Source organism: Lolium rigidum, chromosome 4 (assembly GCF_022539505.1).
Source record: "Lolium rigidum isolate FL_2022 chromosome 4, APGP_CSIRO_Lrig_0.1, whole genome shotgun sequence".
NCBI classification, from domain to species: domain Eukaryota; kingdom Viridiplantae; phylum Streptophyta; class Magnoliopsida; order Poales; family Poaceae; genus Lolium; species Lolium rigidum.
In genome coordinates, this window is record NC_061511.1 from 96494691 (window position 1) to 96506882 (window position 12192).

The 12192-nt window shown below is 44.3% G+C and overlaps 1 protein-coding gene across 1 annotated transcript; it reads right to left on the reverse strand.

Moving 5' to 3' along the window:
* Positions 1-7227: 7227 nt before the first annotated feature.
* Positions 7228-11717, reverse strand: LOC124649799 (putative zinc transporter At3g08650). The gene is made up of 6 exons (XM_047189370.1): positions 11584-11717; positions 10799-11368; positions 9809-10093; positions 8525-8653; positions 8329-8426; positions 7228-8245 (listed from the first exon to the last, which is right to left on the reverse strand). The coding sequence occupies exons 2-6, from the start codon at positions 11204-11206 to the stop codon at positions 7432-7434; spliced, it is 1734 nt and encodes a 577-aa protein (XP_047045326.1). The 5' UTR covers positions 11207-11368; positions 11584-11717; the 3' UTR covers positions 7228-7431.
* Positions 11718-12192: the final 475 nt, after the last annotated feature.

Genomic DNA, 12192 nt, shown 5'->3' on the forward strand with positions numbered 1-12192 from the left:
GAACATTCCGAGGAAACATGGCATTGAAAATCTTGGACAAAGTGCTGGAACAAAACTCAAGAAATCCTCGAACTTGGCTCGAGCGGTCTTGGAATCTTACAATCTGTCGGGTACGTTCAGGCGTAGCCCAGAAGAGGACACCATGATCAAGACCCAAGTTAATAAGAAAATTTGATCTTGTATCTACTCTTTGATCCTCAGCCTCAGCATATAAAAAGGGACCCGCTTGGTGACAATACATCAGTTAAAGATAGATAACAGGCACAGTAGAAAAAGGGAGAGAAGGATTAAGTCCAAGAAATATACCCGCCATTTCAGAGCTTGCCTCAATCATTAATTCAAGCAGGGAGTTTTCTCGAGAAGCAGCTTTCGCGGCTTCATCTAAGGCGGCTTCCTTAGCAGCTTATGGCATCGCGAGCCTCGTTGAAGTGCCATTGTTTCTCTCTCGGATGATTTTCGAGATTGCTCCATTATCATAAGTGATTGTTTCTTCGAGACCTGGAGCTGTTGGCGAAGTTCTTCCAGATCTTCTGTTGAATGTTTATTCGACGAGGCTTCAAATTGCTCGACAACAACAGGTTTCTTCAAACAGGACACATGAAAAGGATCGGAAGGAGGGGTCGCAGTATAGTTGTCAAAAATCAACTGAAAAATAAAGAATCTCGACATCAATCATCAAGCAAAGATAGATTTCCATTAATTCTTCAAATATATACAAGGCTGTTACAAAAGAAGGACCCCTAGTGAACTACTGAAGTAGTTGTCGTCAAATCTAGAAAGGCAACAGCGCCAACAGAGAATTAAAACTAGAAGCAAAGGAAAGGTGGTCTACTTGACCTCCGGCTTCGACGAGCTAGGCGCGAAGTTGGATCATATCCAAGATAGGCAAGGATCTTCTTCGAGTTAGGCTTGGCAGCCTTAATCGGCGCTGCCACTTCTTCGTCTCCATCTCCTTTGTGCCGCCAACTTTTGCCCAGGCCGACGTCTTGCTGACTGTCAGCAACCAAGGCAATTGTACCTTCAACTCCTACTTTTAACCCCTCTTGGCGAAGTTGGAGTCCAAGGTTATCTTGAGAACTGAAGCACTTGGCGAGAGCAACAAAAGTTCCAGGCACTTCTTTCTTCTTGAAAAAATATGGAAAAAGCCGCGACAGCCCAATCTTTGCTTCAGTAAGGCCATCGCGAGCCTCATCATAGTGAATTTCTAGAAGAGAGAATGCATCAAGGAGTTGGTCACCTTCGGCACCCTCTAGCTCATATTCTTGACCGGTTCTCCCTGAGCAAAAGAAAAAAAAAGTTGGCCAAATGAAAAGGAAAAAAAAACACGACACAAGGAAACAGCAAGGATCTGAACACTTACTAATAAAACGTCGACATTGCGACTCTAGGCGAGAAAGGATCTCTTGTTCACGCGCAGATTGTTGAGTTATATTTTCACTCAAAGAAGTTTCTGCGTCGTGAAGTCTTTTTCGGAGTTCTCCGACAATGGCGGCATCTTCCTTAGCCTTCTTGGCATCTTCTTCAGCTTTTTCGCGAGCCTTTTCGCTCTGCTCTAACCTAGCAGCAAGAGCGTCAGTGCGCTTGTTGGCCTCCGCAAGATCTCCTGGCAAGATGAACGGCAATCAGATATCATGACAAGAAATAATGGTACACATGCCACAGAAGAGGAAAATAAAAGCAGTACCTTCCAGCTTTTTGGTATGGTCACGGTACTCGATGAATTGAGTACCAAGACGAATAAATTCCTTCATCAAAGGCTGAAGAGACGACCAAGAGAGAACGGAAGTCAATATAATCAGCATAAATTTGACAACACATAGCAAAAAATAAAGAGGAGATGGAAGCATTAAAAGGCTTGGAACTTACATCATTCAATGAAGGTGTCGACGAACTACCAGGGAATTGGATAGTTTCCTTGGCTGGCTCGACCCTCGCTCTTTTTGGAGAAGAAGCTCGGGGGCTTTCAATTGGTGGTGGCTGCTCGATGTTTTGTTGAGGAGGCGAAGTTTTGTCCCCATCAGGTCGAGATTCAGAAACAATTAAAGTACGGGACGTGCTCGTTCGAGCAGTCGCATCAATAGGTGTATCTTCATCTTCCTCGCCACTACAAAAATAAAGCGCCAAGATAAGGAACATAGGAAAGCATTATCAAAAAATAAACAAGTACATCGCATAAATACTTACGAGCTGATAAGAGCAGCCTCGTAAGGATCAAAGGTTTTCTTTCCAGCATCAAGCGCAGGGCCTTTGCCATGAGCAGCACCGGCTTCAGAGGTGCCGGAATCAACAACGTTCTCCCTTTTTCTCTTATTCTTCGGGGAAGCAGCTGGAAGAGAAGAGCGTGTCGATTCGGTGGCTTCAGTTTCAATCTCTTTTTCAGAGGATGCCGCAGATTTTCGAGAACCTGCGACATCACTCTCAAGGCGAGAAGTACCTTGGTTGTCGTCGGTGACAACGGCCCGTTCTTCGACATCTCCACCTTCAGGAAGGGGAGGAAGAGGTGATGAAGTGTCATAGTTCTGCACAACATAGAAGTGTTTCGACATGGATCCGTATTAGTAATAGCAGTTCAAAAACTAGCAGTACCAAAGAGGAAAAAGGAGTCTGTAATTAAACATAGGACAAAGATATATCACCTGAGGAAGTGCGTTGGTGGCGCTGAATGGCGTCACACGGCAAGTCGAAGGAACGACGTCTTTCTTGTTCAACAACGAGATTTTTCGGACAAGTTTCTCTAAGTCCTTGACTGATAAATCTGTCGACAAGCGGTCTATATCCTCGGCGCCAGCATACATCCAAAGTGGATTTTTTCGGGCTTGCAGAGGCTGCACCCTGATCCTAAGGAAGTACACCGTGATTTGGACACCCGATAATTCTTGTCCTCGGGTGTTTTGGAGCTGATGGATGCGTGTCATCAAGGCCTCCGTCGCCGTTTTTTCTTCGTCGGTAACCTCTGCATCCCAGGAACGGCGGCGACAAATTTTCTCGGTACCATCAAAAGGAGGGATATTATCTTCGACAGAGCCATGATTCTCCTCATGAATGTACAACCATTTTTTGCGCCACCCTTGTACTGAGTCTGGGAACTTGACATCAAAGTACTCAACGTCGGGGCGGACGTAGATAACAACGCCACCGATGTTATAAGAAACATTGGCAGAGGCATTACGGCGACAGAAGAAAATGTGTTTCCAAAGAGTCCAGTTAGGCTGGACTCCCAGGAAAGCCTCGCAAAGTGTGACGAAGATGGAGATATGGAGGATGGAATTGGGAGTAAGGTGGTGAAGTTGCAGTCCATACATGAAAAGCAACCCCCGTAAGAAATTGTGGATGGGGTCAGAAAGACCGCGGATGAGATGGTCGACAAAACTAACCCGGTATTCCATTGGAGGGGTTGGATAACTTTCCTCACTGGGGAAGCGAAGCGCGTCCTGCTTCTTGCTAATCCCCAGTTTCTTCAGTAGATTGATGTCTTGTGAGGAGATTTTGGATCTCTCCCACTCTGTGTTCGCCGGATCTTCGCCGCCATCTTCGATTCGGGCGTGCTGTGCCTGGTGAGTCTGCGCGGAGGCATCAACAATGGCGCCGGAGTAAGGTGCGAGTATGGTTGAGCTCAAGAGCTTTGCGGCACAAGGGAGGATTTGTGACAGAGGAGAACAGAGGAGCGGCGCGAGCGAAAGGACTAAAGGAGGAAGACGACGCCCTTATATAGGGGTGCGATGAACCGTCATGCCGTTGGATTGACAAGTTACGCTACAGATGGTGTACACGTGGACAAGGGGTAAACGGTAAATTCATATAGATGCGAAAGTGCAGCAACTGCAGTACGTGCGCCAGGAAAAGCGGAGGACGTGTGTCCCCCACTTGCACGACGTGTCAATATGATGCGAAGTTTGGGCCCGCAAGGCAGTGAGAGAGAACTTCTCGCGATTTCCTGGAACAGTGATCATGGTTATCGTCAGCAATGATGTCACTTCAGCAAGAAAAATTTCGACTCAACATTTTCATAAAAAAGCGACAACACAAGATATTGAAGAGCTTTTGATCACATATAAGTTTTTGATCAAATGTTCGGGGGCTGTTCTGGAAAAATGAAAAATTCGAGAAAGACAAAATAGAAATGGTAAGAGCCTATGATTAAATACAAATATTTGCTCATAGCCTCGGGGGCTACTCCCATCGGGAGCGCTATTCGCGCACCCGAGAGATTTGGAAGTTTCGGGAGAGAAAAATATAGCGGCATAAGGCGTGGAGCCTACACCCAAGCACAAGTCCTTGGCTGTAGCCTCGGGGGCTACTCCCATCGGGAACGCTGTTCGCGTGCCCGATGAAATTATAAAAAAAAAGAGAAAGATAGAAGAACAAGAGAGTATATTTCGAGTTATAAGTAACTCTACATATACTCCCATCGGGAGAGCAATATAAGTCATCCGTTGACTCAATAAAATGTGCCATTCCAACAGCCGAATAAGCACTCGACAATATATTCTCGTAACGCCAAAGTTGCGAACAATTTCTGAATGCCGCAAAACTTTGCGAAGGTAAGACCCCGGATCCGTTCGAGTGGCGTGGCGCCGTCTCGACGTCGGTTTGCTACTTTTATCCGTATCAACGGATACGAAGAAAAATCCTAACGGACGCGTTAGGTACCCGATAAATATAATCGGGACTCGACAGAATGGTAAGACCTTAAGCGGCACCTGTCGAAGTTTATACCAGTATCCCGAGATCATGTCCGGGGACGTGATCTTGAAGTAGGTTTTTGCGGATTGCCACTAGAGCAGTTAACTAGTACCTGATCCGTCAGATGAACTAGCCCCAATTACCATTATCCCTGTACAATATAGAAATTCATATGAAGAAATATAGAGAAGTTTAAAGCTGTCGAATAAATATAAAGGTGGAGATTTTCCCTGACTCTGCGATTCAAGCAAAATCTCGGGGGCTACTAACATAGGCATACCCAATGAGCCTGCCGAAGAAGGTACCCGGGGTTTACTGAAGGCCCATCACCCGAAGAATAAGAAGATTCGGAAGCCCAAGATATTATTAAGGAAAGCTAGAGTTGTAATAGGAGTCACCGTTTGTAATCTTGCGGGATGGGTTGGAAACCCTCCCGGACTCTGTAAACGTGTGTATTACGAATCCCTCGGCTCCGCCTCCTATATAAGGGGGATCCGAGAGACAAAGAGAGGATCGAATTTACTGTCAACACAACCCTAGTTTTATATTCGTCGAGTACTTTTCGGCTGAAACCTTCGAGATCTACTTGCCCTCTACATCTAACTAAACTCTAGTCTATAATCCGTAGGCATTGACAAGTTAATCCCTTGTGACCCCCCCCCCCCTCCTCCCCCATTCTTTGCTAGATCAGACTTAGTATTTGCCCCATGATTAGCGAGATAGTGTGCTAAATCCGATTTTTTTTTGTACTATTGTGTGTTAAAATGTACAAATGCTGAATACTTCAAGTACACAAACCATTTCCACTTAAATCTAAAGCTGAATTAATCCAAATGCACAACCTGATTTTTTATATCATGTTTCTGTTAGGATTGTGAAAGTATATTTGTTAATGCATTTTGCAAAAAGTTTAGATGAAATGCTATTGAATTTAGATTAATATGGTTATATGTTGTATGAAAGAGGTGAGCTTAAGCCAATTCTAGCCATTTCAACTAACCAACAAATACACAAATGAAATCATTTCATTCTTCTTTTTTGTCCAACCAAACATGAGGACAGAACCACAACTTTTCATTCCGATCATCCCAAAACCAGACACACCATTAATGTTTCATCTAACAAATTGTTGAGGTTGTAAATATTCATATTCCGGATTGAGCAAACATTCCGTTTGTATTTGAGTTTTAACATCCACTCAACATTTACATTTATTAGTAATTTAGTATCCACGATTTGCTTGGAAAATATGGAAATTCAAGCGGGGACAGCTCTAACCAACCCGTTTTATGTACTACATCCAACTTTGTACTGAATCCCAGGATCTGAGTGAGTAGCAAATTTCAAAAGTAAACCGTATAACACGAAAGATTTCAAGAGAATTCTCGTATATGACTCAAATCGTATAAATATTCTGAAGACAATATAATTCATCCAACAAGCTATGAGTTTTAAGTTTCAAATAAGCATGCAATGTTCAGCTCTAGCGTGAAGATTCACTTCTCGAAAAAAAAAAGACTCCAACGTGATGATACCCGTTTTTTAGGCAGGCCCTCTTCTTCTTTGTGTGTCTCTTCTTGTCTTCTTAGGCGCCAACGTTCACCTTGAGATAGTTGAGTTTTCCTAGATTATGGTTTTGTTTACTTCTCTCGTATTTTCAGCCTAAGAAGTTTAGGGACGAGAGGGAATTTAATGATCACCCAATCCCTTACCATCCGCTCAAATACTCTCCCCAAGAAGTACACTAATATGAGGGAGAGTTTTTAATCTATGCAAAAATGAAAGAATTTGTGGGGATGTCTTAGGATTATCCCGTCCAAACCCAAAGAAGTAAACGGACTACTGAAGATTTTCCGAGATTATGGATAATCCCCTCCGATCCCCTAAAATACACCAGAAGTAAAGACCCAGAGGACATGCTCCAGTCCATTGCTGGCATCTTATAACTGGAAATAGTATTCTAATATATGATGGGATCCTATTGGACGTATTTCATTAAAAATGCTACGTCAATTGATTACTATAGTACCATGGAAGATGTAGGAAGACTTGGCCACAGTTCTAAACACCACACCACCAGCGCTAACGATTGTACAAGACTTCTTGTTTTTTTTTTAGATGGTACAAGTCTTTGTTCTGACTGTAGCGATTCTTGCATCATTGGCATCTCCAGATTTGTGCTGACAACAGGCTCGAGTATGCAGAGTGTTAAGTCTCGATTTAATTAAATGGGTCGATAATATAGGTTGTGCAGGTACTTACCGATGCTACTTTAAGACTTTGAGTATGGACTAAACACCGGAAATCCATCTTGGCTCCCGGGTGTAGATGATCCTGGTACATGGACCAATCAGAATTGGACAGGTTATGAAAAATCCAATCTGATGCTTGACTGAACTTATTGTTCAATCAGTTGTAACGAGTCTCATTTTCAGAATGTTTGTGCCCATTAGGTCTTGATCAATGTGAGACGAAAGCATTTTTTTCACATTTGCAAACATCTAGTTTTTTCATATTTGCAAAGCCAGAGGCTAGAGCACACTGTAAAGCTAAAACCCATCAAAGTAGCACGCCATTCCTTTTCTTTTTCTTTTGAGACGGTATAATTTACAAGACTACTCCAGGCTAATCATTCAGTCCAATGTCTGTTTTCCATTGATTACACTCAGCCTCAAGGCAATACCCTTAACAGTTTGTTGTATTGTCGTTACATTGATGTTACATCTGTCCACATTTGACATCAACAGATCATGTGACCGCTTCTGGAGCCGAATTGCAGTAAGGAGTGTGCAAGCAGATGAATCTGGTGGACATCAAGCAAACAGAGGCGAAGCCAAAACCTACCAGGAGCCCACAGACGCTCTTTCGAACGTCCAGCCGCAGCGAGCGTCTGAAGACACGGCCAAAGCTCGGGATCAGAGCCCCGCACGCCATGACCATCCAGTAGTCCAGTCCATTGTAGTCAATCTTCGCAAGGATTGCACTGATGGCAGCGCTTGGCCCTGCAAGCCCCGTCAGAGCCGCAGCTGCCAAGGCTCCGCGCCAGCTATCAGTGGCACCGTATACGCAGCTGGCAACAGCGGCACCACGTGGCAGACCGTGAAGGGAGACTGGAAGAACCATGTAACGGCCTAGACCATATGCCTTGCGTGCCGCCACACCGAGCGCAAGCCCTTCAGCGTAAGCGTGTAGGAAAACAGAACCACAAGCAAGGAGTGACTGCAGTGTGAGGACACTGAGAGAGAAGCCAGAGGACGAAGTAATGACATTGACAGAAGATTTGTTGCGGTTAACAACCCTAAGGATGCTCGCTGCAGCGACATGGTAGAAGACCGAACCTCCTAGCAGGAAGAATAGGGTGGTAAAGAGACCCATCTTTGAGGACATCACAAGTTGTAATGGCCTCCATGAAGCAACGCGGAAGGCAATGCCAGATGCTACTCCAGTAAGAAGAGGGTGTGGCATGCTGAAGGCAAGCGAGAATGCGACAAGTATAATTCCTCCGAAAAGTGGACCAAGTCCAAATACAAGTGACACCAAAAAACCTGATGCGTCTTCCGAGCTGTAGTCAGAAAAAATCAACAGCATCAGTTGAAAGTTATGGTCATCCAAGTAAAATCCTGAAAATATTAAGAGGTAACTCACCCCTGGCCCTCACTGAATCCCTGAAGCACAGTACCTAATGCTTCCATAAAAGCAACAGCAAGTGTTCCAGCAGAGGCTACTTGAGATGGAGTTGCTTCCTGCAAGTAACAAAGAACTACTCAGAACTGCAATATCGAATCATTCAAAAACAGCAAGTTCAATCATTTAGACTTTCTTGACAGCCAACATTAGTCACCTTAAAAGCGTCAGGAAGAACTTCGGCAATAACAATCCATATCATGCATCCCGCAGCAAAACCAGTACAGAAAGGAAGCACCTTTTGAAATGCATCAGCACAAAGGAATGCAGGAACGGCGACAATTGGCTGTATATACCAAGGAAAATGACATAGGGTCATCAGCATTTAAAGAAAGAACGTAACACCAGACTGTAACATGAAAGTTGAAATCAACTTGGAAAGCGATTGCATCTAAGCATATGAGCATTTTGTTCAGAACTTAACAGCAATACTAAGAAAAAGTTGCACTTATAAACAGTAGTGGCAGTTCTTATTAAGAGAATAAAATGTGTTGTATAAATGGTGATTGTGATAAACATTTGAGATCCTTTGTGGCGCCATTTAGCTTATTGCATTCTTGCATGCTATTTCTCCAATTGCGCCTCTTTGAGATGTTTGATGATTGCTCAGTCTAATACAGAGCATTTCTCCACAAATTCTTGATTATAAATACTGGTTCTGTTTCAACCAAATGTTGATTTTCTTTTTGAATTGTACCAAATGTTAATTGTTGATTTGCCATTTATATTAGGCACGAGCTCAGAGAAACTTTGCGAGCTTCACAGATGGTTACTAATCTACTATGTAAAACACTTGCCTCCAAAAAAAACTGCACGATCCACAGCAAAGACAGCAAATTGCAAAAAGTTATGACATGAAACCACCCATGTTGCTAATACAGTACTCACCAATGAGCCTACCGCTATTATTTATTATCTATTTGTACAATTAAGAGAATTTGAGGTCACTGAAATTTAAAATCTTAGGCGAAAGCCAATCAATTTCCGTTTCATAAGTATGTAACTCTGTGGTGCATGACACCTTTACTTAGGGCCTCAGTCTTCCAGCACTTTGAAACACACATGCATAGACCAATATACTGTTTTGCACAAACATATAAGATTCCGCCCACACATTCATAAGTATGTAACTCTGTGGTGCATGACAGCTTTACTTAGGGCCTCAGTCTTCCAGCACTTTGAAACACACATGCATAGACCAATTTACTGTTTTGCACAAACATATAAGAATCCGCCCACACAATCAACACAAAAACAAACATACTGAAGGACTACAATGGTTAACTTCACACAAAAATCTCAGTTATAGCTCCAAACTACTGCAAGAATATCTAAGAAATTGATATGGATGATTTTGATTTGACTGAATAATGAGGACGATACATTCATAAAATACTAACTTCATATTTCCATTGGACGACAGGAAAAAAGAAAAACGCACCTGTGGCAAAGATGTTATTATACTCCATAGCATTGCTTTTTGTGGGGATACACCCCTAGAAGATAGCAACATGCTTACAGCTAGGCCTTCAGGTATGTTGTGCACTGCTATAGCTATAGTAATTAGAAGACCTTGGGAGAGTCCCTTTGATCCAGCAAAGGATACACCCACACCAGAGCCCTCGCCAAAAGAATGGAGCGTCATTATTCCGACAACGAGAATAACTTTACTTGCATCAGCCCCTTTTATGTCCAGCATACTTACTTCTCCATGTTGCTCAAGAAGCTGTGATCAACGGAATGGTATAAGACAATATATCATCTAACAAATATATAGCAGAGGGGGGTATATTGACTGATGGTGAAAACATAGCTACCAACCTAAGCTGATGTGATGCTGAATGTTGTTAACGTGGAAGTTTATTCAGTTGGAATTTCAGACCATTGAGCTTGCATAATCATCCATACATTGTTGTTTATAAGTTTTTTGGTAACATGAATGATCTTACGAATCTACCTTTTTAATCAAGATCAGACTACAAATGAGGGAAAATTACTGGAGTAGACTGACATAGTGAATACCATGCTCACATGAACTTATTGATTTCGTTAGTTTTTTCACTGAGACATCGGTTCACTTGACTAATGCACTTTCTTCAACTGGCTGAGCTTCAGACTTAACCCGGTAGCTAAAAAATTGTGGGCCCAAGACTATGTAGTAGGCTGCCACACTGCTAAACCATCCGTGCTGACAGATACTTGAACAGAAGAAAGCCTTTTCAGGGTAAACTACAGTGTTTCTTTAGCTAGAGCATACATAATAGGTGCCATCTACATGAACCTATAAGGTGGTGCATTTGGAGGACACTCGTGACTATTCTTTTGAGTAGAAAGCCTTTTTGTTGCTATATCTGGAGATAAAATAAAATAACTTGATGTGTAAATGCTCAATGATAGCAATAAAAGACAACGAGCAGGAAGCAAGATGTACCTTCTTGCAAAGCCAAATAAAGACCCCTCCACTCAAAATCCCAAAAACAACCCAGCTCCCACTGCCGTACATCTGCCCTTCCTGCACAAGATCGAAACTTGCTGCCAACATCACCCCAGCCGCCATTCCATTGCAAAGGCCCGCCCATTGGGCCTCTAGCTCCAGGAAAAAGAACGGGAGTGCTCCCAACCCGGTTGCCGCAGCCATTGCAAGCGTAGACCATGCGACCGTATACACGGACACCCTTCCACTTTTGAGCACATCCTGTCTACCAGCATCATCTAGCTTCACATCCGGCGCCTCCCGCGCTACCCGCACATCACCAATCTCAGTCTCGGCAATTGCCGACACTTCCCCTATGAGTAGGAAGAGCACGCAGACTAGAACCGCTCCGACTCTTCTGTCCATGGTTCCTTGTTTGTTCTGATATTCAGCAAGCTCCCAAGCCCTGGGCTAAAACAGGGCACTGGCCAGACTGCCAAACTCATGAAGTAGTCATCTCGCCAGCGGCCTCGGTGTAGAAGCAAATTATTCACGATTCCTGCATGCAACTGCAGGAAAGCCCCAACCCTGCAAGCCCACATTTAACAGGGTTAGATACAGCAGTTCACGGATTGAAGAAACTAAGCAAAAAAGACAAACTCAATCACATGCGGCCATGCGCGACAAGATTCGGATCAGGCGCATCCAAGGCGACGCCCAACCCGCAGCACACAATCCAATCAGTTAATCCAGAAAAGATCCAAGCTTTACGCAAGAAGCTAATGCCAACATAAGCCAATTACCTCCCAAATCGTCCGCCGTTGCGCTCCCAAGAAACCCCCAATTCGACCGACGGAAAAGGGGCCCGGCGAATTGGGGGAGGCGGTAAGCCGCCGGAACGGCGGGATTGGGTGAGGGTGGAATGGGTGAGATCTAATGGGGGAGGAACCCAACAGCGGCGGGGACGGAGGAGATATAGGTGGGCTGCGGCGCACGCGGGTTTGGGGTGGCGAAACCGGCGACTCCCGTGACGGTCGGTCGCCGGGAGGGAGATGTCAGATTGCTGAGACGGCACGCTTCGCACCGGCCCCGTACTGTTTCAGCCAGGAATTTGATGACTATAAAGTTGGTGGATCATCATATCCAAAGGTGGTCATTCTTGTGATGAAGGCGATTTGCACAAAAATAATCCAAGTGAAAGAAAAGCACAGACTGATCCTCTGGTGAAACTATTTCACACATCTAACCCTTTTGTGTGGCGTCCCTCCCATCGGCGCCACACATGTCAGTGTGACGTCCCTCCTGCCGGCGCCACTCTCCCAGTTGACGTGGCGCCCACGACGCTGAGCTGGTGCGCCGATCCGACGTGGCGGCATGTGTGGCGCCCCTCCCATCGGTGCCACACATGCACT

Excerpts from the sequence above, each read along its gene's own strand:
- LOC124649799 (XM_047189370.1), bottom strand. The coding sequence starts at position 11,206 with ATGGACAGAAGAGTCGGAGCGGTTCTAGTCTGCGTGCTCTTCCTACTC. Across the intron at positions 10,094-10,798 it reads TTATTTGGCTTTGCAAGAAG|CTTCTTGAGCAACATGGAGA; the intron begins GTACATCTTGCT and ends CGTTGATCACAG. Across the intron at positions 8,427-8,524 it reads TTCTTCCTGACGCTTTTAAG|GAAGCAACTCCATCTCAAGT; the intron begins GTGACTAATGTT and ends TGTTACTTGCAG.